This window comes from Fukomys damarensis, unplaced genomic scaffold (assembly GCF_012274545.1).
Source record: "Fukomys damarensis isolate Sample0158 unplaced genomic scaffold, DMR_v1.0_HiC HiC_scaffold_3, whole genome shotgun sequence".
Lineage (NCBI taxonomy): Eukaryota > Metazoa > Chordata > Mammalia > Rodentia > Bathyergidae > Fukomys > Fukomys damarensis.
The window spans coordinates 4,345,318-4,372,791 of NW_022900915.1; the positions used below are offsets into that span (position 1 = coordinate 4,345,318).

The 27,474-nt window shown below is 49.1% G+C and overlaps 1 protein-coding gene and 1 pseudogene across 1 annotated transcript in view; one reads left to right on the forward strand and one right to left on the reverse strand.

Annotated features, from left to right (window-relative positions):
* Nucleotides 1–2,516: 2,516 nt before the first annotated feature.
* On the forward strand, nt 2,517–4,080 carry LOC104864373 (annotated as a pseudogene).
* A 10,452-nt stretch (nt 4,081–14,532) lies between these two features.
* Nucleotides 14,533–27,474, reverse strand: part of Marchf3 (membrane associated ring-CH-type finger 3) — a 112,055-nt gene continuing 99,113 nt past the window's right edge. The window contains exons 5-6 of the mRNA XM_010627222.3: nt 24,094–24,303; nt 14,533–17,775 (exon numbers count right to left, since the gene is read on the reverse strand). Of these exons, the coding sequence (XP_010625524.1) occupies nt 17,617–17,775; nt 24,094–24,303 (369 nt within the window). The 3' untranslated portion in view covers nt 14,533–17,616. The remainder of the gene's footprint in view (nt 17,776–24,093; nt 24,304–27,474) is intronic.

Genomic DNA, 27,474 nt, shown 5'->3' on the forward strand with positions numbered 1-27,474 from the left:
CACTCCACCTTTTGTCCTGAGAGCCCAGGACAAAACCGCAGCTGTGGAGGTGACGTTTCCCAAGCTGCCTGACTTCAGGAAGCCCTCTCCCTGCCCTCAGCGAGGTGATCAGGGCTCTGACGAAGACTGGGAGATAGCCACTATTTGGCCAGCTCGTAGAGGAGGCCGGAGCACTCCGCAAGTTGAAGGGAGTTTGGGTGTCAGTGCAGCAATGTGTTTGTAAGGGAATTGTTGGAAATGATCACAAGAGTGTGCTAGGACGTCCCAGTTATCATCCTGGGCAGAGGGGGAGGCTTTGAATAAGAATTGTTAGAACTGGCGTTTCAGCCATTTAAAAGGTTTAAAAAAATATAACAGAATCGACCAGTCTTTAAAACATACCCAGTGTGGTCATGAGTTACACTCTACCTTTGTACCCTTCCCAGACAGATTGGCCTCCGCTGTACACAGCTTTCAAACTGAATAAGTTGCAGCACTACTGTTCTTGCCTTTGAATTAGCTCTGAATGGGAAATCCCAGAGAGCAGCAGTTAATGAGGGTAAGTGGCTTAGTGTGTCAGTGTGTTCCTGAAAAACGCTGGCTTTCCTGCATCCCCTGGAAATTGGGACTCAGAATTCCATTCCCAAGAGGTGATGGCAGAACTGAAGTAGCTCATGGAAAAAGATCATACCGTTAGGGTGGGCTGTAAATAATTAGAGATTTAAAGTTTTTGATTAGGGTCGTTAAGATGGAAGTTAGGTGAGATTTATTATAAAATGTCATGTAATTGCTATGGTTTATATTTATGAGTGGGTGTGGTGTCAGTCAAGTTAACATTTCTCCTTGAATTAGTCACTGAGCACACTGGAATCACTAACTCGCCGAGTGGGAACTGTGTAGCCCATCCCCGTGACTCCTCCCCACCCTGGTGGAAATAGGTTAAAGCGAGGATGGTCTGATGAGTAGAAGATCTGCTTCTCATCTTTTGAAAAGTGAATGTTATGTAAGAATAGCATGTTTCCCAGCTAGACACTTAGGAAAGGGCACTTGGAGGCTTCTGGTTTAGAGTACTGCCCCCCCCCCCGCCAAGCAGTCCTATTGTTTAATTAATTATTCCAAATCATTTTCAATGTGATTTCACTTCCCTTTGCTTTAAACATTCAATCATGCGGCTGTCTCCACTGGGTGAAGGTCCAGTGTCCCCGCTGGGTCGCTGGCAGGAAAGAGGCATTTGGAAACACTGCCAGTGCTGTGACAGGCTTTGGTCACGTCGGAACCTTTGTCCCTGTTCGGAACTGTGCCCACTGCTGGGGAACCATGCTTGTGCTCTGCACACGTGCTGAATACCAGCTCCGCGTGATCCTGGGGGCGGAGATGACAGGATCTTGCCTCTCCGTGATGATAGCTGGAGTTTTATTTAAACAAATAATTTAAGGCTTAACCTGAGATAGGATTGATGTGTCAACGGGCAGAGCTTCTGGCATGCCCGACAAGGATCCTCTGCTCTCTCCTTATCCAGGCTGCTAAGAGGAAACGACTGTGGGTCTTTGGCAACTCTTGGCCAAAATGCGTGATAGGAGGTTGGAAAACACTGAATTATGAAATAAGGGAAGGCAGTTCCTTTTGTCGTGCTTGGCACCCAAGGCAAAAGCTCTAGTAATGAGATCAGCTCCTTAACCAGGTACCAGAGGGTACTTTGCTCTTAAACAATTTGTTTTTCCATGTGTGCTCAACAGATTTGGGAGGGTATGGCAGGCCTTAAGGGAAAGACTGGGCAGAACTGGGAAACAAGTTAATGCTCACGGATGCTGTCTCTGGGGGAGTCAAGGACACCGACAGGATCCCGGAAGGCTGCTGTTGGCAGGCGCGGGGATATTCGGGAGGGACAGGAGATGTGAACACACAGGCCGCCCATTCTTTGGCTTATATCATACAGCAGCTTGTGCTTGTGGCTCCTGAGTGTTGGCAAGAGCTACAGGAAGTTGCGGAGAGAGGTGTGACCTCCTTGGTGGTAATTCTTGAGTCTGCAGAGACGTGTGGCCACTTCTTCCCCAGCTGCCCACTGGTTCCTGTGCCATCACTTGCTGCATGGTTCTTTTCTTCAGCAACCCTGGTGGGCAGTTTCCCTTGTGTGGTGCTGGCAGGGTGCAGGCAGCGTGGAAAGGGGAAGAGGGAGGCAATGAAGGGGCTTCAGAGGGCTTAACGGATAGAGCTGATCCGTCCCAGGAGTCATTCTTTGCGTTCTATTATTTGCTTCATGACCAGAATTGTGGAATTAAGTTCACGAACCAAGGAGCCACTGTAGTCATTTTGTTTTGTAGTGCAAACACTTAAGTTCTACTCTCAGCAGTTTTCACGTATATATCACATTGTGATGAGCGACAGTCAGTCTCTAACTTATCCCTCTTCATCTGAGACTTGGTATCGTTTGACCGACATCTCCTATCTCCTCATCATGCCTTCATGACTTACTTTTACATAAATGCTTCAGAATAGGGAGACAAGGACATTTAGAAGACTTCGCTGCCATACTGATAGTCTCACATGTGCAGTTCCCGTTTCCCTGATGGTTTCATGGTTGGGTTGTTTGTCTGAATGAGGATCCAGAGTTCATGTGTTACGTGTGGTGTTGCATCAGTGACCGCGCTGTTGTTGGGAAACCAAACCGTTCTGGTGTCATCGAACAGTTCACCTTGTACCTCCTGCAAACAGGAAGGTATCAGAGCGCCTGTTGGCAAGAATTTCTCCTGTACGTTTCTGTGCACCTCGGTCACACCCTGTCAGGAAGCAGGCACATAATGTCATAGTAAGCTTTTCTCTTTTCTGTGATGTTAGGGTTGGTCTGTGGCTGTAGGCGTGGAGCGTGTGATTCTCCATTTTCTGGTTTTTCATCCGCATCTGTTAATAAACATTAGGTAATGATTTCTTACAGCTTCTGTCATTATTTCTGTATTTGTTCAGTGTAATTCTTCTCTAAAGAAGAGTATTTTTTAAACTATATTCCTACAGTATGGTGCCCACAAGCAGTTATCAGCATTATTTGGTTGTTGAGCATGCTCTGAAGGTGGTTGGTGATGTTTCTTCAAGGGTCATTACAACGTGGGGGCTGGGCTGGCACACCTGTAATCCCAGCACTCTGAGAGGCTGAAGCAGGAGGATCACAAGTTCAAGACCAGTCTGGGCAGGGCTTAGAATCAAGACTAGAAAAATGGGGAGGGAGAGCAAGCTGCCGCACCCAGGGCAGGACATCAGGGACTATGGTGCTCTCAAACATCCTGATCACCGTACATCAAGGGTTGGAAAAACACACTAGGCAAAGAGCTTGCATCCAGATCAGGACTGAAGTACACTAAAGTGGGCGATGTAGCTCGAGAAGTCTGATCGTTGGCTGACATCATGGCGTCTGGCAAGATGGCTTCTCCCAAGAGCACATCGAAAGATGCACGGAGGATGGCACAAACCCTGAAGGACGTGGGATTACAGAATATGCGCCGAGAATTGTAAATCAGAGGCTGGAGTCTGCCTTCCGATGTGTAGCCACAGTGCTGAGATTTACTCAGGAAATCACGCCAAGAAAGCCGCTGTCGATGCAGATGACGTGCGACTGGCAATCCAGTGTCGAGCTGACCACGCTTTTACCTCTCCTCCCTGAGAGGTTTTTATTAGATATTGCAAGACAGAAACCAAACCCCTTTGCCACTGATCAAGCCATATTCAGGTCCTAGATTGCCACCTAGTCGATACTGCTTAACAGCTCCAAACTACAGGCTCAAGTCTTTACAGAAAAAGACATCTACTTCTGCAGGAAGGACAGCGGTTCCACGATTGAGTGCTGGTTCAGTCAGTAGCAGGCCAAGTACCCCCGCACCAGGCCATGTCTGCTTCAGCCAGCCTAGGGGCTCCAGCATGCAGATTCCTGCCTCCCAGGCCCCTGCTGTAAAAGCCTCCATTCCTGCAACTCCAGCAGTCCAGAACGTTCTGATCAATCCATCATTCATTGGGTCCAAAAACATTCTTATTACCACTAGTATGGTATCATCACAAAATGCTGCCAGTGAGTCATCAGATGCATGGAAAAGAAAGCGTGACAATGACAAGTGATGACTGATAATTTGTAATCTGCCTCGATGCATGAAACAGATATACTTGGTCTTGGATCCTTTGTACTGAGATTAAGCATGCTGGATGGCTTCAAGAAAATGTAAATAGTACTTAATGAGTAAATGTACACATTTTATTTCATTGAAATGTTGGGTTTTCTTTAATAGGAAACTAAGGGTTTTTCATCAGCCTTTTTGTGTAAAAAAAAAAAAAAAAAGTGGGCCGGTGATTTAGCACAGTGTGACACCACCTGCCCAGTACCAAAACGGGGGTCGGGGGGCTGGATGTAGCTCAGTATGAAGACCCTGAGTTCAATTCCCAGGAAAGGAGAAAAGATTGTGTAGTTTAAGAGTTTAACACAGCATGTAACACTGCCATCATAGGCCTGTGGCAGGCCACTGAGTTGCATCCGTGTCTTTTGGGCAAGGCCACTGAGTTGCATCCGTGTCTTTTGGGCATGACCACAGTCATCTTTACGATGTGTGCTATGTGTCCCAGCTTCCTCCTGCGCCTTCTCCCTGCCCAACCTAGAGTCAGAGCTTCTAAGACAGCTGATTCTTTTTGGTGGGAAGTGGTAGTTAAGACCACAACCAGGTGTGCCTGATTTTCAAGATGTGCCTGTGTAAATAGTGATGAACCCACAAAGTACACACAGCGAGGGAACCCAGAGCCTGCATATGGACACGAGCAGCTACCACTGCATTTTTCACCAGCTGTGTTAAAAATATGACCCCCCCCGCCCCCAAGAGTGTGCATTGGAAAATCCCTTGATCTTTGCAGACCTTGGCTGAGTCTTAACCCTAGTCCTCATCAGGGTTGAAGAAATTTTTCTAAGTGTCACATTCTTTTAACCTGATCAGCTATTGTGAGTTTCTGGGAGAGTTCAGGCTTAGGACTTGCGAAGAGTGTACAGCTGTCCCTTAACCCACTGTCTTGAGAGTCCATAAGGGCCACACAGCCCTTTCCAGAATGGTGGCAGCCCTCGGGCAATCTCTTCCTCACCAGCAGACCTGACTCCTGCTGATTTTACTGTAGACAGAGCCTGCAGTTCAGGGCTCTCACAGAATGGGTACCAAGTGCTGCCAACCCCAGAGCCAGATGGCAGAGTTAGGTCACTCCCAAGGACTCCTCTTAACCCACCACCCTGTCCGGCCACCTGGCCCCTTAGCAGCTGAGAGGCTGTGTAGAGGGCAAGCCCTGAGTGGGTAGGTGCTTCCCTGTGCTGCTCTGTGGATGGAGCCAGGCTGCCCAGCACCCTAAGGTGTCCAAACGGAGGCAACAAGTAGGGTCAGTTCCGGTCTACTAGGTAGGGGCAGTGGACACGAAGGTCAGTGGTGGACAGAACCCGGTGGCATTTTTCACGTTAGCACAGTTAACAGTGAAGTGCAGAGAAGCCTGTCTGACGGCGCAAAGACGGTTCGTTGTTAGGCTGCAGAAGTGACGTGACTGACATCATCACTGGGGACATGATCGGCCGTCTCGTCACTGTGATGGCTCACAGGAGTTTCCAGATGTTTTCCCTCACAAATATCAAAACTGACTTTAAAAAAAATCCGAACATCAGTAGCCTTTGAACCCTCTCAGTAAGCACAGTTTGGATGTCTCCAAAGTGTTACTTGGAGCTGGGTGAACGTCAGCTGCCTCCTTTCTGGCACCGGATAGCAGAGGCGAGTGGGCAGAGCTGTGGTGGTTTTTAATTCAGAGCAGACCCACCCAGTTTAGGGCTTTCCTACCAAGCATTTCATGACCCTTTGCAATGAACAGAGTTCCCAAGAGCCAGAATAAGATTCCCAGGATCTTAGAATAAGAAAGAATAGCAGTTTGGGTGCTCGTTTTCATCAACCCAGCCCTTTCCAGTGAGACCTTGCCCACTCTGCAGCAGAAGGAAGTGGCTGGCTGGTGCCCAGGCCCCACAGTCAAGGTCAGTGGTCTCTTCCCCATGTCCTGTTCCCCACAGCAACCCTGGGGCTCCAAGCCAGACTTTCTGAGATGTGCTGATGGCAGATGCCGTGGGAAACTCATCCTGACTTTGCTCCCTACTCTGTCCAACCCTGGAAGGATGATTGGGTGGCTCTGAGAGCAAAACAAACCAAACCAAGGGCACGTGGCTGTGGAAGACAAGGGATGGAGAAGAGCCGGGTGCCACACCAGGGCAGGGCAGGGTCTTAGTCACTTTCTCATCACTGAGACACATTTTCCAAAACCCACAGTCGAACAAGAGGAAAGATTTACATTGGCTCACAGTGTGTAGAAGTGCCAGTCCATTGGCAGGTGGCTCCAGGGCAAGGTGTCGTGGGCGTGGCAGAGGGTGGAAGAGGGAGAGATGGACCCTTCCAGGCCCCATGCCCAGTGACTCACGACCTCCGACCAGGGGTCACCTCCCAACATCACATGCAGCTACAAAGCAGTGTGATGATTCGCTGATGATTATCACACCCGTGATCCGATCACCTCCCCAAAGCCCCACCTATGAGATCTAACAGGCAGGTAGAAGAACTGAAAACAGCTTTTGTACATAGGAAGGTGTGGCTTGGAGGTAATGGGATAAAATAAAAATTAAAAAATAATAAACACCCTTGCCCCAAATGGCTCCCGATGGAACACTCAGATGAGGTGGGTGGAGTAGATTTCTTCTTCAACTCTAGCCTACCACGCAGGAGTCCCTGTTGGCGCATACTCCATGCTGTTGAGGAGACAAAACACCCAAAGTTAAAAGGGGGGAAGGTTTATTGAACTCACTGTCTGTAGAGGTTTCAGTCCATAATTGGCTGGCTCCAAGGCAGAGTAACACAGCAGAGGGGGATCGCAGAGGAGAAACAGTCCGTAGCCAAGCAGGGCAGGCAGAAGGCAGTAGAGCAGCAAGTGACGACAGCAGCCTTGTTTCTGTCCTTCATGGCCGCCCTTGGTGCAGGTGGAGGCACACCATTAATCCCAGCATCACACACGATCCAGTCACCTCTAAACAGCCCCACCAAGGACCACTTCAGACTTTGCGGGGGCACCTAGATACAAGCAATAACACGCAACAGTCAGTGAGCTCACAGATTATATAACCAAACAGATAATGGACTTAATAAACAAAAGGATTAGTTCATAGAAGAAAGTAATAAGGTAGCTGAGCTAAAAAATCTACAGCATGAATGACCAGTTCAGCAAAGAATTAGCCTCCATGAAAAGGTATGAAGCAGAAATCCAGTAGATAAAAATTCCATTCAGAGTATGGGCAGCAGAAGTGATCAGTGTGAGGATACAAGTGTCTGCACGGAAGATAGGCCTCAGACAGGTGACCATATACTCAGAGACACCGTACAGAAAACAAGAGCTGCTAGGTGATGCAAAGAAAACTAATGTAAAATTAGTTGGAGGCAGTAAAAAATTAGAATGTGGAAAGAATAGCATATGAATCTTTTCAGAAATCATAGTAGAAAACTGTACAGGAAAGGAATTTAGCATTCAGATAAACAAGGCATATAGAATCCCAAATAACTACCATCAAAAGAATTTCTTCATGACACATTATAGTCAGAATCCCAGAAGTCAAACAAGGACAGAATCTTAAAAGCTGTTAGAGAAAAGGAACAAATGAGTTACAAACCTAAACCCATTAGAATTACAACATACTTCTCAATATTCTATTCTTAAAGGTCAGGAGAGCTTGGAATAAAGGGTTTTAAGCTCTAAAAGAAAACAACTTCCAACCTAGACTGACATACATTCCAGAACTACCGAGGGCAAAAAAAAATTTAAGAAATTAATATTCACCAAACCAGCCAGAAAATTCTTAAGGTTACCCTAGAGACAGTGATGCTAATAATGCCAGAAAGTTGCATGGAGTAAACACAGCAGGGAAGGTGAGCAGTTAGGCAGAATCCTGGGCACATTCTGCATCTGAGTTTTGACGGAGAAGCCAGAAACACATGCTGGAGGATAGATGGCCCCTTTATCCAACGAGCGACGCTGGGGAGACTGGGTGTCCACGTGCCAAAGATAGAATCTAGACCCATATAGCTCAGTCTACTAAATAATAAAAGTGGATCTAAATATTAAAACAAATACTTAATATGCTAGAATATAAAACAGGTAAATGTCCTGAAAGCATAGGACTTTCTAAACAGAACCCCAGTTGCACAAGAAATAACATCACTAATCAACAAGTGGGATTACATCAAATTTAAAAGCTTCTGCACAGCAAAGAAAACAACCAACAGAGTGAAGAGATAACCTACCAAATGAGAGAACATTTTTGTCTTCTATCCCACAGAGGACTCAGATCTAGAATATATAAAGAACTAAAAAGCAAATCAAAAATCAGATGCCTTAAAAGACCAAATTAAAAAATAGGCCACTGAGATGAATAGACACTTCTCAAAAGGAGTGCAAGTGACAGTAAGTAGATCAAAAAATGCTCAGCATCTCTGACCATGAGAGAAATGCAAATTAAAACGACACTGAGGTGCCCCCAAGAGAATGGCTGTCATAAGGAAATCAGTAACGTGCTGCCCAGGTTGTGGGGGCACTGGTGGTGGGACTGCAGACTATACAACCCTTACAAAAAATCAGTGTGGAAATTCTTCAGAAAGTAAAACTAGATTTTCTTCTACCCAGCTTTCCTTCTAGGTATCCTCCCCAGAAAGTTGAAGACGTCATATTACAGTGATACATGCACATCCACGTTTATAGCAGCACCTCCTGGAAGAGCTAAATCTCGGAAGTAGCCTATATGCCCATCAGCCAGCAAACGGACAAAGGAAATGTGTTTATACACAACGGAGTACTACTCTGCTATACAGAAGGGTAAATTTGAGTCATTTGTACAAAGTGGCTGCACCTTAAGGACATTACTTGAGGTGAAATAAATTTAGACACACAACTTTAAATAATCTCCTATATGAGAACCCCCCCCAAATAATTTAAAAATCGAAATAAAAGGTAGATAATAGGAAACAGGAAGCTAAGACTTTTGTTAAAAAAAAGGGAAGGGAACCAAGGGGTGGAAGGAGAGTGAGGCCGGAAGGGAATGGAAGACAAATGTCTCAGTTACTTTTCTCTCATTGCTAAGACAAAATATTCAAAACCCACAAGTTAGAGGAGGAAAGGTTTATTTAGCTCACAGTTCTTAGAGTTTCAGTTCATAATCGGCTGGCTTCAAGGCAGGGTGGCACAGGGCAGAGGGACAACAGTTTACGGTGGACCTAAGACAGCAAAAGTAACAAAGCAAGAGACCTTAGCAGCATCTTTTTGCCCCTTTTCTACTTATCTGGACGACCGGAATCAAGGCAACGCCTAGGCCAGCCCGTTGACTGATTTAGTAATCACACCCTTCATCCCAGCATCACACACCCAAGTTCCAACCATCTCTGAAAATTCCCCATCGAAGACTACATGAGGTGTTGGTGGACAGCTGGACACAGCACAGCAGCATATGAAAAGAGCTAAGACATTTCCTGTACACATGCTAACTCCCTATGCTGAAATAACCATTATATTCTGCGAATCTGCACTACTACTAATAGCAATTTGAAGATTAATATGTGCGAATCCCTAAACATTGTGATTATGAGGAAACGTCTCAGAGTAGTTCAGTAGTTAAAAGGAAGCCCATGTTTAGGAGCAAATCAAAATTATGAAAACTTTAAAGACAGTAAGAGCACTGGATGAATATACCATCCAGTCTGGCAAGATGAGTGAAAGAGCAGACAGAGGTGAGCAGACGCCAAACGAAGGGAAACTACTGTGGTCTGCAGAGGGCGAGGGGCACTCCCTGGAAGAGGTGTCTCCCAGGACGGGCGGCCCGTGAGCAGCTCCCAGCGATGCAGAGGTCTCCCTGCGGAGTAGAGGCTGAAGGGACCAGGGAAAGCCAGGACCCTCACTCAGCCAAGGGGACGCACACGGGAAAATGGAGATAAAACCAGACGGAACTCTGGTGTTGTGATCAGTCACATCGGTATGCACTCTTGGTTTTTAATATAGATAGATACAGAACATCTTATCAGAATGTATCCAGGAGTGAAAGCATGGTGGGATATTGGTGGATCTTACTACACTGAATTAAAATAGAATGTCACAGAGTTCTCTGTCTTTAAATTTAATTATTGTAATGAAATATGTTATTTAAAAGAATTTTTGAGAAGTCAGAATATTAGAAATAGAATAATTCAACGAAACAGCATAAAAACGTAGAGCAAAACCACCCTGGTGGAGAAACTCTGGACACACTCTCGGCCGGAAGTCTGCAAACGCGGCTGCCGACGTGGTGCATTGCGATTGCTGGGCACAAACCGCCATGGTCTGCAAACCCTGGGCGCGTAGTGCACAAAGACGCCGCGCAGCCAGCGTCCCCGGCCCCAGCCCTGAGCAGCTAGCGAACGTCGCCGAGCCTAAGGCGTCCTTGGTAACCAACGGCAGCACCACCGTGAAATATTTAGCAAGCCGCTGAGCGCGGCCGCACACACCTGCAATCCCAACCCGGGGAAACTGAGGCGGGAGAATCAAGCTGGAGTCCAACTGGGCAATTTAGCGGCCAAGCGAGGTCCTGTCTCGAAAAAATCCAAAAAGGCTGGGATGTGACTCAGCGTGAAGGTTCTAGGGTCAACCCCAGTATCACAACTGCACAGGAAGCGAGCTAACATGGGCACACGGAAATCTTGCTGACAAAGGCGACGGTTCTGTCAGGGCCCAAAACGCAGCTGAGGAAATGGCGATACGCTACGGTCATCATATGAGAAGGACATCCATTTCACGAAGTGGAAGTACACACTTACTTCAGCTCCATGCGACCCTTTGAGTAACTTTCTAATTCTAAACTTTACACCAAAGTAAAAAGGCTTGATCACAAATAACTAAGTCAGTTTTGAACAACAGAGCGAAGCTGGGGCGTGTTCGCTCCCGGGGAGACAGGGACATGCTGGGGTCACACGAGGAAGCCAGGTGAGGCTGTGCACGGACAGGAGCAGGACAGGAGCTCGGACCGCGGCCACACGGAGCAGCCCGCGCAGGTCCCACTCACGTCTCGGCGCACGAGGGGAGCCGCAGAGCAGCCAGACGCGGAGGAGCAGCCCTGAGAGCTAAGAAGGAAAGTGTGAGCTTCGTGATTCCGGAAAGAGACAGAACTTCTTAAATTTAAATAACATCACCCATCACACAAAACCTAGATTTGACTCTGTCAAAGTCAAACATCTGTATTCAGCAACACTGTAGACACATTTAACAAAGAATTAAGGGCCGGGGATTTAGCTCAGTGGTTCCGCCGCCTTTCTAGCAAGCGCAAGGACCCGAGTTCGTCCCCCGAGTTTGCCGCCCCCCGCCAAAAATAACTGAAAGGAGGAAAAAGTTTTAGCACATCAAAAAGAGCGGGAACTCAACCAGAGGCAGACAATGTAAATTTGAATAGATATAAATAATAGGACACAAGATCATGCTACCAGATTAAACAATGAACAAATAGCAGCTAGTGTTGGAAAGGACATGCAGAAATGGGAAACTTGGTGGTGGGCATCTAGAGTCACAACCCTGGAGGATACAAAATCAGTGGAGTTAAAAATGTCATCATCCTAACTCGGTGCGAATCCAGAAACCTCCTCAAGAGGTCCATGCGGAGATGCGAGGGAAGGTGTCTCCACACCACTGCTCAGCCGGTCGAGGACGTGAAGGCGACAACCTCAAGAGGACAGAAAGGTCAAATGGATCTTTGGCAGCCTTTAGAAGCCTTTAAAAACGTAGTAAGTGAGAAGAAAAGTTTAAAACACCCTTTATGTCAATTCAGAGTCACAAAACCATATACATAGCTACATAGTCAGATCGCATATCAACCAGTACAGTGGGTGCCTCACAAAAGAAGCAAAATGGAGATTAGCAATGAAGGGGAAATATTTGAAAGTACCCACGAGAAGCGTGTGGCACAGTGGTTAGGACATAGGTTCCTAAGGTAGGTCTGAATCCCAGCTTTGCTTTTTTTTTTTTTTACTGGGGATGGAACTCGGGTCCTTGTACTTGTGAGGCAGGCAGTGGAGCCACTGAGCTAAATCCCCGGCCCCAGCTTTGCGTTTTATTGGGTCTGTCTCAGGCAAGTAACCACTTCTCCTGTTGAATGTTCCCGCTCGGAACAGGGTCTGGTGGCTGAGCTACCAAACTGGCCCAAACCGTTCTGTCCTGTCTGAGTGCAGCGTCCCCAGAAGAGCAGAGCCTATGCCTGCTTTGACCCATAGGGTGCAGAGAAAGTGCTGCTCTGGGACTTGCCAGCCCAGGATGCAAGAACTGTACAGAAGTCTTCCTTCCTGGGTCCCTGAGCGTCAGTGGAGAGAGAGAAGCATTTTTAAAGCTGACATGCTATTCAGAGAGACAGGCCACATGGAGGAGTACCTGTGTCATAACAATGACCGCACCCGATCAGCAGAAAAGGGGCTGCCACAGAGCCCCCAGCAGGGCCTGGGCCGACCCATGGAATGTGAGATTTCATTAAGTGGTTGTTTCAGATCACTGAGTTTTGTGTTTATGGCCGTAGATTTAAAAGTTGTTATGAGGATTAAAAGAGGAAAATTTTCAAGTGCTACAGGCTGATGGCTTGTGCGAAGTGCCTGCCACTTTATAATTATTCGTGGAATAAAAAAGGACAGGAACCTGGCCAGACCGATGGTGCTAAGGGTCTGTGGCAGGGCACTTCTGGCAGCTGAGCTGGGAGGTCCTGGCAGCGGGCACACTCCAGAGGGCAGGCGGTACCCTCACTACTGCCTCCATACCATGCCCTGTGTTTCTTCAGTGTGTGTTCATCAGTCTCCTTTGTAATATCTTTTATAATAAGCCAGTGAAAAATTGCTCTTCGATTATAGAGAATACACTGATGAATACCCCTATAGCAATGCCCTGAAAAAAATCCAAGGTGGGAAGGGGGTTCCAGCACTGGGAACATCATCTTTGGTGGGTAAGATAAAGCAGATAAAATAAAAATGTATGCCTCCCAACCCCTCTCCCTGCAAAGGGGTGGGGGGGGGTGGTTGTGTTGGGACCGAAATATATGATTAGCCTTTAGCCTAATTCTTTGCCCCCAGATATTTACAATTGTGGTTAGTGAAATCTCTGCTGGGGTCTCTCCATTTCCTTGGTGGGGAAACCCTGACCCCGAGAGGTGAAAAGAGTGAGTGTTTCAGAACAGAGCCGGCTCTGTGTGGAGACTCTGCTGTAGTTGTGCGCAGAACCAGAGCCTCCAGGAAAGCCCTAGATGAACGGTTTTAGTGGCTCACGAGTCCCTCATTTCTGGGAACACAGACAGTTGAGGAGCTATATCTGTTTTTCTCTGTAGCATTTGACTCAGAACTAGCACATTTTTTTTTTTTTGGTACCGGAGATCAAACTCAGGTCCTTGTGCTTGTCAGGCAGAACCACTGAGCTAAAGCCCCGGCAAGAACTAGCACATTTTAATTAGCCATACACTCCAGTATCAGGAAATGCAAGGAAAAACAAAAATTACATAGAATGCAAAGATTTCAAACGAGTCAATAATTTTAGCCGGGGATTTAGCTCAGTGGTTCTGGTGCCTGCCTCACAAACACAAGGACCCGAGTTTGATCCCTGGTATAAAAAATAATGATAATAATAATAATAATAATTTCAACCTTCAGAAAGTCTTTTACAGTTCTTTTTGTTCCCACACACAATGCTCAATAAATATCTATTGATTTTAAATTAGCCTCTCTTCTTTTTGAAAAAAAGCTTCAAAACAATTTGTTTGTGGTCTTTCAAATTGATTATCAAAAGTATTTGTTGAATGAACTGCAGGGAGCTCAGCCTTGCAGATCTTCTAAGGGCAGCTAAGGCAGATGGTGTCTCCAGTTTGCAGAGGCTGAAGCCAGGGCCTAGGCGGGTGGGTCACTTTTCCACAACTAGTGGGTGGGATAGTGCAGTCAGGGTCTGAACTTGGGTAGTCTGACTCCATAGCTGGTTCTCTTTCACTCCTACTGCATTGGGAAGCAGCCAGAAACAGGTCAGAATGACCGAAAAGCAAAGGCAAAATGCCACAGAGCCAACTTGTAGACACTGGGACTGTGGGTGGCAGCCCTTGTGTTTCCACAGGACTGACACGCTCTGAGAGTCAGCAGCTGCCCAGCCATCACTGCCTGGAGTGCCATTTTCTCAGGGTTCCAGCCTCAGGAGCACCGGGCCTCACAAGGGTGCTGGCCAGCAGCAGAGCCTGTGTGTGTGGCCGAGGAGGATGGTGTCCAGCCAGGTCCACTGTGACCCCTTGCTGTTTTTCTAAAGGTATCTCCGACCCTGTCCCCATCACCAGCCCGAACCCCACCCCACTCCAGGCTTCTGAATCGAAGCTCTGCCTTCCCCTCTAGCACCTGGGACGACAAGCCCTGCGGGTGACCTTCAAGCAGCTTCTCAGAGCTTGAATGAAGTCGGGAGGAAGCAGTTGCTGACCTCATTTCCTTGCTCTTCTCCTCAGGTTCTCTCCATCTTGGATACTCCAAGTGTGGGCAGCCCTGTAATCTGTTGGCAGAATTCAACTCCGAGGGCCGGAGGTGTGGTGCGGGCTCAGACTCAGAGCTGGCCGGAAGCCAGTGCCCGGAGGGAGACAGTGGCCCTGGAGGAAGCGGGGCCTGGGGCTGGCTGCTCTCTGAAGTACTCAGTTGGCTGAACTGCAGTTTCACTTCCATTTTCTCCTGTCTTTTCCAGGCCCCAGATGAGTTACTTTCACTGAAAACGAAATGACTGTGGCCAGAGCCCAGCTGAAAGTGACAATCTGTGGCAAAGCCCCAGTACTCGGGGCAGGAGGGGACCGGGATGACAAAAGACAAACTGAAGTAACTTCCAAATCGTGCCATTTATTTTTCCTTAATTGGATTTTGCAGCTCATCGGAGAGTCTGCCCAGTTCTCTGCGGAGCTGTAGCATTTGTGTGGACCCTCTGTGTCCTCAGTCCTTCTACCGGATGAGGGCATTCAGAGATGCATGCACATGCTGGGCGGGCAAGACTTGTTTTAGTTCATTCCCATCTCTGGTTTCACCATGATACACATCTGTCTCGATGGGACATCCCCAGGAAAAATGGTTAGCATGGCAGGAGGGTGAGAAGTCGGGGGAAGAAATCCAGGGAGCTGCTAGGATCCTTTACCTGCTCCCACCCCGTGTCCTTCATCTGCTTCACTCTTGACCTTTGAAAGACAAAGAGGCAAAGGAAGAATCCAGCTTAGCGAGGCGGCTGGTAATTCACATGGTAGCCCCACGGCAATTATCAAAGGACGCCCTTCCTCAGAGGACCTAGCACTTTCCATGTCAGCGGCGGGGAAGAGAGGAGCAGTGTCGGGCTGCAGGCCCACCTGTCCCTGCCTTTTGGCGAGGTGTCCTGATGCCTGTGCCGGGGTTCCCCGGATTCTGCTACCTCGAAGGACCTTGGGGCACAATCATCGAGGGGATGGAGCGTCATCCAGACGGCCCAGCTGCTGACACAGGTCTCGGCCTCTCACAAGGTCCAGCTCACGGCCTGTGAGGGGATTCTTGGCTGCCAGGGCTGTGCTGTGTGCTATCCCTGTGCTGCTCGGACTCTGCGTCCCCCGGCAGGGTGAGGAGGCACATCTGGGGTAAAGAGACACATCACAGGCACAGTATGAATGGGCCACCCTTCCTGGCCTGGAAGGCCTGGGAGCTGCCCAGGACCGACAGGCAGCGGCAGCGTCACCTCCGCAGGTGGCTTCAAACAGGAACCAGTCCGAGAATCCAGATTCCACAATTCAGGGAAGAGGCAGGGGAGAGGAGTGCAGTCCTCTTGCGGAGTTTGTGCTACGTGGTTGCAAGGCGTCGCTGGTTCAGCTGACAGGGACCCCGGCTGGCTGGACGTATCATTCATCAAGTGTGTTACAGTGCTGCAGTGCACACGCTACCAAGTCGGACTCTTTACTGTGGAGATGTGTGACAGCCGCGTGCAGCCAGTGGCGTCCAGCATTTTAAAAAGGTCAGTTAAACGGCTGATGGTGATGCAGTAATGAGAGCCCAGAGGGGTGAGAAGGGCCGCGTAAACAGAAGGGCTGAGACATACATTACTGGAACTGAAGTGTCAGGTAAAGCGTGGTGGGGAGGAGATCTATTGTCACAAGCCATAAAGCACATCTGAGTCTTGCAGCGGTGAGCACGCATCTGTTTCCGTCCCCAGCCTCGCCTGTGAGTGGAGGTTCAGCCCCACAAAGGGACCACCTGCATCCGAGTCTGCGGGCGGACTCGCCCTCCTCACCCGTGCGCGCCTCCGCACTCTTAGAATGTGGGTCATGCTCCAGAAATCCGGGATTCAGCGTGCCCGGAAGCTGAGCCCGCCTCTCTCTAAGCGTGTGTGGGTGGAGACGGCGGGAGCCCAGCGCCCCCCCCCAGTGTCCTCTAGAGGCCACAAAGCGGTCTACGGGTGACCCCAATGCTGAGACGGACGTGAAGCGGGGAAGTGACGCACTTAGGACAAAATCTGTGTCGGCCCGCGACAGAACTGACTCATGTTGGGAAAGGGCACTGTGTGGGGCTTTTTTTTTTCTTAAATCAGACAAAGGGGTCTTAGAGGAAGTGCAGGGCTTCTAGGACAGTTCCCCCACCTACCTGTCAAACTAGAAATTCAATAGTGCAGCGAGAATGCTAATTGATATGCAAAACAGGTCCAGGGTTCCTAGAAATGTCTAATGATCCTCCCGTTCATTAGGGTTGCGGAGTTAACACACACACTAAATGAGACGGGAGTGGGGACGCCAACCTTTTGCTTTTCCTTTTTAAAACCTACTTTGGGAAGCTCACAGGTTTTAGGATTGAAAAAGAAAGAGTACTGCAATCAGCACGGCTTGTCTTTCACACACTGGATATTTATTATTAGAAAATAGCTTCTATCAGCTGTCAGTACCAAACCAGTCGAAAGGAGCGTGCTTCTCACCATCATTTTCCCTTAATGATATTTAAATAAACAGCTCACCGTGTGGAGAGTTGCCACACCTTTTTTCCCTTTAAAAACTGAAGAATTACATGAGGTTTACCACAAAACATCCTTCAAATATGACTTAGTCTGTAGTCATTTGCTTCTCCTTGAACAAAGGACCTGAAAGAGACGGAAAGACAACTCAAGCTATCAAATCACCCCAAGGTATCCACATTAGAAACTGGGAAACAAACTGACCCAGATGAAGTCCATCCCAACCAAGAAACCAGTTTTTACATTGGCTTTTAGACTCTGATTATCATCTTTGAAACAGTAAAAACAAGAATTGCATTGAATTGAATCCTTAGCAGGACAGCCTTCCTCATATGTCGAAGAAGTGTTCAGAAAATCCCATGCAGTGTCTGCTAAATAAGCATGTTTGGCAGCTTAGCAAATGTATGACCGCAGCGTCCAGGATTTGAAGTAAATAGCACTGGCTTTCTTCTGGCGGAGTTCATTGCTCGGGTGGCGTGCTGGTGCAGCTCTGGATGTTCTCTGACCGCAAGATCAAGGTGGGCTTGGGTGGCTCAGTACGTGGTCCCAGTGCAGGAACTTCCAGATCCCAAACAACAAATCCACCAGTCAACCCCTGGAACATTAAACAATTGTCTCCTTCGAGTTCCTTTTGGCCGAGTGGAGGCCCAGCAGGGACTGCTGGTTAGAAGGTACATGGACAGACTTTGGAATGAGGAGAATCACCCGCTGATTGGTCCGACGCCATTCATTGTACAATCGACAGTGGTACCTAAATGACACCTAGGGGTTGGAGAGAAAGAAAAGAGAAGGTGTATAGACAGGCAGATGGAGGTGACTGATCCAAGCCGTAAACATCATTAAAACTAGCTTCAGAGGGCCAGCTGCAGTACAGCGGGACAAGAATCTGGGCAACACTGTTCTCGCCAGCAGCAAGTTCTGAGGTTGGCCCAGCCCGGGCACTGCACGTGTGAACACGGCAGGGCTTGCACATTGGCTTCCTCTACAGAGAGGGCAAAATCTGGGTGTGAATAGGAAAAGGAGTTCTTTCTTTCTGAGTTTAGATTTATCTTGTTTGGGCCCCAGAGCATCCGTTGTGAAGAAGGCAAACTGGGGGTGGCAGGAGAGAAGCCCTGGCCCGGCTGGTGACCCGGGCCACGCACTGGTTGCTCTCTTGGTTCTCTCTGTTAAATGAGAGGTATTCCAGGACTTCGCATATTCTCTTGCAGGTTACAGACTGCACAGCTCAAAGGACTCCTTTGTATTGTACTGTGGACAACTTGCAAAGCTGTATTGGGTGGCTCTGAGCTTGGGACCAAGATATCTGTACATCACGTTCTCCTTTCTGTCTGCCCTGCACTAGGAGCACCCTGAGAATAGGTGTGTGTTGTGCTTGACACTTCAGAAGTCGCTCAGGAGAGTTTGCTGAATGAAAAAATGAAGACCCTATGCTTTCTCATTGAACAACGCTTTCATCAAGTTGAGCTTACTTTGTGTAATTAAATATTGACAGTACAAGTAATGAATCCTGTGGTCAGCTGTGACATACCTATATTCTAAAAGTGCCTGTTTTTTTATCTAAATACATTGGAATGAGACACTTAGCCCGTTTGTTTTGGAGAAGGCTCAGGAGGACTGATGTGGCCTGCTCAGGAAATTCGTAGTCTGTACTTTAAAGACAGTGAGGCAGATTCCAGTTTGAGCGCATCCAGGTATCTAGGTAAGCGCTGGCAAGGAAGGGGCCCATGAACTCAGAGTGACCAATCGCCCCTGCCTGGGCTATCCGGTTGTCTTGGGGCTGGTAGGTTGTGTGGACCCCAGTAAGCGTCCACAGGGGCCAGGAAAATGGGCTGACAATGCTTTCAGCTCAGTGTTTCTGTAAGTAGAGTACAGACCTTGACCAGGAAGGGCTTGTTGACCCTCATGGCAGGATCATGAAATTCAAGGCCACACGCTCAAGTGTCTGAGGCAAAGAAGCACACGTCACATGCCAAGTTCCAGAGAAATGTGGGTATGAAGATAAAGCTTGGTAAACTAACACAGGTGTGCCTTCTCTAAAAGGCCCTGAACGCGCCAAAGTGGATCAGCTTGCCTGCATATGGAGCTTGCTCGCTTCTCCTTCTTTCTCTCCCTGCCCTCCCCTCCTGCCCTCCTCCCTCACTTGATTCTCTTGTATCTATTCTGCCCTACTGATGCTTGGTGCTGCTCAAGAATGTAAGTGAAGCAAGAGGGAAAGGCTGCTGCCCAAGTAGGCAAGAGGTGGAATGCAGATAAGTATATAGGAAAAACTTTGGCAATAAAAGAAGTCTGGAATCTGGAAATATTAGTGAAAAGTTGGATTTTAAATCAAGGGCCCCTTCCTCCATGACACCGAAGACCTGTGCACACTGGGCATCAGCAACCCGAGAAGTAGGTACAGGAGGCCACAGGCTCTGGGGCCAGGCACACCGGGCCAGGCACACAGAGCCGGAAGCCCTGTGCCTGACTTGGTGAGGTTATTTGTCATCAACCAGCTTTTGTTCCTATGTTTATAAAGTGCTCAAACTGATATCTGAGATGATGCAATGTGAAATACTTAGCAGGGAATCTTGCACACATGTTCATGTCTTGGCCTCTTATTTTTTATGTGTTAAATATGAAAATGTGAGAGATACAGGGAAATTAAAAAAAAGAGAAACCGAACTATTTCCTTTAAGGCTTTGCTGTCAGGGTGGCTGTGGAGCAGCAACAGGAGGCATCTCCTGGGAACTTGTTAGAATATCAACGTTGCGGGTCCCGCCCAGACCTGCGGAATCAGTGTGACTCCCATGTGCATTCAAGCTTGAGAAGTGCTGCTTCAGGGAGCACCAGGAGTCAGGGACTTAGCAGGTCTCTCTGTCCCTCGGCCAGGAAAGAAATTTTGTGTGTGTAGATAAAAAAGATGAGAACCTATGAATCTATCTGATTGCTGTTAACCACCACAGTCTGCAGGCAAATTGAATCAATAAGAAAGCACACTATGAACATGATTCCTTATCAGGGAAAATGAAAGAAGTTGGGCAGAGGGCGGAGGAGACCCCGGGGCTGCAGCTGCCCTGGATTAAAGCCCACCCTTGTCTCTCGGCCTCTAAGACACTGCCTCCCTCAGGAGAGTATCATAGAGAAAATCGTTTGATTTAGAGAAGTAAAGAGGCAGGGAGGAAAAAACAACATAAGCCTAAAAAATGCTGTTAATAGCCAGGGATTTAGCTCAGTGGCACCGCACTTGCCTTGCAAGCGCAAAGTCCTGAGTTTAATCCCCGATACTGGAAAAAAGAAAAGAAAGAAAAAAAATGCTGTAATAATAACGTTAAGAATTCAATTACATAGTTTTTAATTTTCGGAAGTTTTTAAGGACAGGAAGATGAAAGGGCATAGGACAAGTATTTTTAAAAAGTACTCCTTATGGGATGAATTTCTTACAGTTAATCCACTTGTTCACATAGAAGACACTAAGCTATCAGGAACAAGGTCCATTTGCGGGAAGCTGCCATCACCCAGCTCCTAGAGGAAGCAGTCACAAAGGTCAGCACCCGCCTCTCCCCAACAGGGAGGTTTGGGGAGAGGGTGTGCGTGAAGTCAGTACCGGCTTTGGGAGATCTAATCAGACGTCTGTTTCCCCTTTGCTCGGGACACCACGGCCTGACTGAAGCACACGGAGGGGCCAGGGCTTGGTAAATCGCCGTCCCTGCAACGTCTGGTTCTAGGTCGCTTCCCCGACTGCCCCGGAGAGGACTGTCTCGGAGGACTGCCCGGGGCTGCTGGGGACTGCGTCTGAACCACCTGCCAGTGAGCCTTGCTGGGACCTTCTCCCGGTCACATCCCTCGCAGCTGTGGGGCCTGGAGTCCAGCTCTGAGCGGGGCCACTGGCTAGAACGTGACACGCAGTGGAACTTCCTGCACGGTGGTGCTTCCACGACAGCCTGGGTGGGCGCTGAGACCAAGTCCTGTCAGAGTCGCATGCTAACACGGACTCCGCTCCCAGCCAGCTATCCTTGCGGCTGTCCACGGCCTTCAAATCTTTCTTGACACAAATAGCGATGTTTCTGGGGGACCATTCCCCTGGGGTGCAGATGGATGAGGGGCTGCCTCTGGTGAGCCTCGGGAACACAGCAGGGTACAGAGGGCAGGCCTCCCTCGGGCTGCACGTAGGCTGGCCCTGGAGGCCCGGTGAGCCCGGGAGGTCGCCCAGAGACACTTGGAAACACGCAGCGCCAGGGCTGGGTGGCGAGGTCCTTCCAGGAACACTCCTCCGAGGAGCCAGGCTTGGACGGACACTGTGTTTGTTTATCTAAGACATTTTCACGGCATATTCTCCTTAAGCTTGACAGCTTGTTTACAATGGGTTTCTGCCGCAGGGCAGTTTCCAAGTGCTGTCAGCCCCTGAATTACTTCGCTTGCCAGGGCTGCTCAGTACAGCATTTATCTGGGAAGGGATTGTTTCATACTCAGTAACCTATTGCTGAGCTCACTCCACAGCGCGTCCCTCACTCTAGTCAAAGGGGGAAATGCCTTCCTTTCCCTCCTGCCACTCTGCATTTTATAGAGGGCTGGGGGGCAGGGAAGCCGCAGAAAGACAGCCTGGGCCAGCACAGTGCTGAGCGCTTGGACACACGTTCTCAGAAGTTATCCCGACTCCTGACCTGGGGTTATCAACGATCTCCAGTTTTGGATAAGAGGAAGGATGAGTAAAAACGGTAAGCATCCTGTTTGACGTTACAGAGCTATCAGGATGTGCCATTTTGGGTTTACCCACAGGCCCTCTGGATTCTAGATACACGCAGCACTGTGACTACACAGCACTGCCCCTCGGAAACATTTCTGGAATGAAGTTTTATGTTCCTATAACAGCGTAGGCCAGGTGCATCTCCCACCTACATCTTCCTTTCACCTGGGATGGGAGATGAAACAGTCTCATTTTTTTCTAGCCAGTCTGTTTTTTTCTCTTCTCCCTTTCTTCCTTTCCCTGCTGCTTTATTACTTGCTAAGTAAATGTGCATTCTTCAAAGCAGGTTTTGAAAAAGACCTTAAATTAGTTCCAAAAGCCCAGCACGGAGGTCTCACCTTTATCCGTCTTTCATCATTTGAACTCTTCTAAGAAAAGTCCCAGACTAGGAAATGTCTAAATATGGTAAAAACCTAGACTTGATTCTTCTCCAAAGTGCTTTCTTGTGTGCCTCCCACTTCACTCCCATAACCCCGGGGAGGACGGCCATCCCAGCGCCACCACTTCAGACAGGAGACTGCTGCTCAGTGACGTGTCTGGAATGAAGTTTTATGTTCCTATAACAGCGTAGGCCAGGTGCATCTCCCACCTACATCTTCCTTTCACCTGGGATGGGAGATGAAACAGTCTCATTTTTTTCTAGCCAGTCTGTTTTTTTCTCTTCTCCCTTTCTTCCTTTCCCTGCTGCTTTATTACTTGCTAAGTAAATGTGCATTCTTCAAAGCAGGTTTTGAAAAAGACCTTAAATTAGTTCCAAAAGCCCAGCACGGAGGTCTCACCTTTATCCGTCTTTCATCATTTGAACTCTTCTAAGAAAAGTCCCAGACTAGGAAATGTCTAAATATGGTAAAAACCTAGACTTGATTCTTCTCCAAAGTGCTTTCTTGTGTGCCTCCCACTTCACTCCCATAACCCCGGGGAGGACGGCCATCCCAGCGCCACCACTTCAGACAGGAGACTGCTGCTCAGTGACGTGAGGTGTGTCTCCCCAGGGGGCAGTGGACAGAGAATAAATGAAATTACACTTTTTTTTTTTTTTTGGGGTATCAGGGATTGAACTCAGGACCTTGTGTCTTCCAGGCAGGCGCTATGCCACTGAGCTAACTTCCCGGCCCTGGAGTCACACTATTTAATTTTTTATTTCTAACCCTCCTGTCATCAGTAGAAGCTTCTGGATCAGCTTCATCGACTGATGCACAGGGAGCCAGGACACACTTTGGAAGGACAGACTTTTAAAGGAGCCCATGATAGTTTCCTCTGGGGCTTCCTTAGCCCGGAACAGAATGTCAACCAGAAGGCGGAGATGAGGGCTTTGCCCTCGAACAGTGCCAGTTTACCAGAGCTCAAGCCAAGCCTCTTCCCGAGACTCAGAGGTGTCCCTCACTGTCCGAACACTCCCGGGGCGGAGCCCGTGACGGGTAAGAGAGCGATGAACAGGAGTGGCAGCTGACGGAGCTGAGCTGGGGAGACAAAGGGAGGGAGCGTGCGGCCGGGAGGCAGCTCCCACGCGGGGACGGAGCGGTGCGCATGAAACAGGAAAAGCCTACTGAATAACAGTGCAGGGTGCTCTGGCACAGGAGAGCAGGGCCAGGGAGCAGGGCCCGACCTCCGGACATGCCCTGGAAGAAGGTGCCGTCCTCTGCAGCTCCCACAGGGAGGTGCAGAGGACGGCACAGTCACTCTGTGGGGCTGCCAGGAGGGGCCGAGCCATCAGCTTACTGCATGACGTTAAAAGAATGAAAAGAAGAGAGCGATGTTTAAAAATTCCTCCTCATACAGAGCAGCAACACTTATCAGGGAATGGCTTTTCTTTGGTGGCAGCTCCTCGCCTAGATAAAGCAGTGCTTTTATGGGCAGCAGAGTCAATATCCCAACACACAGAATAATCACCAGGCAAAGTGCAGCTCCACATCCAACAAAGACTTTCGGCTGTGTCAGGACGTAAGAAGAAAATAACCGGCAGGAAGGATTCATGAGCTGTGCAGTCAGCGGAGGCGGCAGCAGGGGCCAAGAGCATTATTCATGATGTGTACAATCCCAGCAAAAGTGAGAGACACAAACAAGAGAAAGCGAGCGCCGCGCCTCGTAACAGATGGGGGCTCCGCGCTGCTGCAGGACGCGTCCAGGTGAGCCTCAGTGACAGGCGCGCGGAGGTTGAGCTTTTTCTGTACTGCTCTGTCCTTGAAGTGCAGCCTCCTTCTGTCCCCCGTCTCTCTGTCTGTCTCGCTGCCCTCCCCCACCCGCAACCATGCCAGTGTCTGCAGGCAGGTGAGGTGTGCTGCCAACAGAGGGGGCTGTGCCAGCCACGAGCGCGCCAGGCCAGCTGGCCCGCACCCTGGGCCTCAGGCCGTACTTACTAGTGTCCAAAAGAGGTAAATGGTGAAGAGTGCCACAGTGAGTGCGATCAGTCCGACGGCTTCGAGCCGACTACTAAAGTGCAGGTGGTCCACGGCGCCCCGCAGGCACAGCCAGCCCGAGATGGTGGCCAGGGGGGTTATAAACAAGAAACACACCATGTCTCCAAACAGAGTCCGCTTCTCATGCTGGGGGCCGGGGTTTCTGAGCCACTGCCAGAGAATGGGAGACAGAGAAAAGCAAAGGAGAAAGTTAAAGGCCAGCGTGGGGTAGAGACACACTGCTCTGAAGTCTGCTTTCAGAATCCGGGAAGAGGCGCTTCTCACCTGTGCTGAGAACGGGAAGAACAAAGGACACCCCCTTGCCCTCACCCCTGAAGAATAAGAATTACGCCAGTGATAACAACGACAGCCTTCAAAACCTTGCAGATGGCAGACCGAATCACCACGATCCCTGTGTGGAAGGTAGAGAGGACGTTACTGTTGGGAGGTTACAAGTGTCTCGGAGGGCGGGCCGGGTGGTGCGGAGGGAGGTGCCGTGGACCAGTAAGAGACGGGACCGAGGGGCCAGTCTGCAGGTCACCGGGAAGGGAGCTAGGGGAACCACGCCAGACTCCTTCTGCCTCCTTACTCCAGTGTGACTGCTTTATCTCACACACACTCCTGCCATGAAGTGCTGCCTCGCCAGAGGATGGAGAAACAAGGTGACTGTGGATCTTGGGCTTGAACCCACCTAATCACGAACCAGAAAGGGCTCCCTTGAGTCAGCCGATCACCACAGATATTCTGTCGTAGTGATGTGAAGTGACTACCGCAGAAGGTACCGGCTCACACGGGAGAAGTCCGGCCCAAGCCTTCCAGGGTCTTGACATTGGAATGCGTGCAGAGGATTCGCTCAGCAGCCTGGGTTGCTGCACATTCCCAAGAAACGTGTGTTTGCAGGACTGGCTCTGAATTGGCTCCTGAGAAATGAGCTCGGCGTCCTTGAGGCATTCTGTTTGATAAGAGCATTTCGCATACCTGAAGCCCAGGGCCACGCGATACCAATGTGGTCAGACAGTTTGTGCCAACAATGTGATTTAGGTTGTACAGCTATTTTTCCCTGTAGGTCCCGAGTCTGAGTAGCTCAGGTCAGTTACACAGGTACACGCTGCATCCCTAGTGACCTAGCCCAACAAGAATACTGGTAACAAGCTCAGGTGATCTCCTTGGTAGACGAGACTCGGCATGTACTGTCACAAACTGTTGCCTGAAGAATCAGGCACACCCATGTGACTCTCCTGACAAAGGACATCCGGAAGCTTGTTCCTAGTTTCTCCCAGATTTACACCAGGCACCTTTTCCCTTTTCTGCTTTTAAACTGTATCCTTTTGCTGCAATAAACTGTAAGCATGAGTACGATGGCTCTGCTAAGTCCTATGAGTCCTTCTACTGAATCTCTGAGCCTAAGCATGGTCTTGGGGACCCTCAGCACAGACTGAGACACATCAGACTATGAATTCTGTAATACTCCTTTTAGGACCTTCTCATTTAGGACCATTTCTGACATCTTGTTTTATTGTTTGAGACAGGGTCTCACTATGTAGTTGAGATGGACCTGGAACTCACTAGGTAGCCCAGGCTGGTCTCAACTCAGCGATCCTCCTGCCTCAGCCTCCTGAGTGTTGGGATTACAGGTGTGCGCCACCACGCCTGGCCCCACCATTTCTGACATCTTGATAGTGCTACCATCTCACTGAATCAACCTCAGGGGAAATTTCATTCTTGTTTAAAGACTAGAGGTGAGAATCCCTACAGAAAGGAAACAGAGATGCCTTCCCACTCGGGTAACTGCTAAATACCTGCTGAGATGCCCCCACACAGTTCAGTTCAGTCCAGGGCTCACACACTGCCGTCAGTGCACACTGTAAGGAGGCCTGGCAGCTTTTCTTCAGAGTGACACTAAAACACAACCCCAGACAAGTGACATTCGCATCTCACTGTCTCAGGTATGACGACAGAGGCTGAGGAGCCCAAGGAATAAGGTCAGACACGAAAGGTGGGGTGGAATGGGTGACATCGGTAACTCTTTTCCTTCTTGTCCCCACCAGCCCACAGGCTAGCACTGTCTGCTGGTGCCATGTCCAGCAGTGCTGTTTGTGGGCACCAAGCAGGAGCCCTGCAGGCTGCGGAGGAGACTCCGTGGGCGGCTGACTGGAGAGGGAAGGAAAGGCTGGCCTTGTTCAAGGGTGTGAAGAAGAAGCAGCGGAGGGCTGAGGGGCGGAGGGCTGAGGGGGCCGGCGAGCGGAGGAGGGGCTGACAGAGCCTCTGAAGTGAGCCAGAGGCCAGAGGCGGAGGCGCAGCAGTGTGTGGGGAGCTGTCCCACTCCAGCAGCTGCCCGGCGCCCACTGCACCGCTTCCAGGGATGGGCCCCCTCAGAATGGCTGAAAGAAGTCAGTTTCGCCTTAAAACTGGATGTAAACAGGTAACACACAGGTAAGAGGAAGTTGGCTTGTTTCTGAATATAAATATGCTATAAATATTTAATACAAATACCAAGGGATGAAATGTGAATATAGTAACCCTGCCACATGTTGTGGTGCCACCGCAGACATTTCAGCAGTTTCAAAGAAAACAAAAGAGCTCTCATTAATTAACACTCTCTCGCCTAACTGCTGTCCTGGGAGTACGGCACTGGAGCGGGGAGTAGAAACAGGGTTGTTTTATCCAGTTTTACAGAGGCTCAGTAAGGTTAAATGACCACTCCAGCAATTCAGACGCCAAGCTGGGAAGAGGGACAGGGTCTCCTTTCTTATTCAGAAGTGGTATTAGTGAAATATCTGAAAATTAGAATTGCAATGCATTCAGACATACATACTCCTAAAATGACGGGGCTCAAATTGTAGCAGTGTGATTCCCCGCATGGTCCGAATTATTCCTGAAAGCAGACGGGAAGCACAGTGCATTGCCTTTGTATCTCCATGTATGGGAACACAGTAGGAGCTCCCTGAACACGCACGTATCACGTATGTGTATAGTCACACTAACCCAAAAGCTTGGGAACTGGGGATCGAACTCAGGACCTTGCGCTTTCAAAGCAGAGGCGGAACCACTGAGCTAAATTCCCGGCCCTGGGAACTCTTGATCTATTTTTATTAAAACTAATGAAGCACTGTGCTTATTCATGTAGCCCTTAGCATTGCCAAGGCAGTGATTCAGGTATGAAAAGAGGCGACTGGGAGTCATTACTCACTGCGATGTAAAGTGAATGGGAAGGGGCTGAGGCTGTGGCTTCGAGGTCCAGTGTGTGCCTAGAGTGTCAGAGCCCCTAGGTGCAAACCCTGACTCCCAGTAAATAGACAAGTGAGACGAGGAGAAACACAGCTGCAAGAGACAAACCAGAGA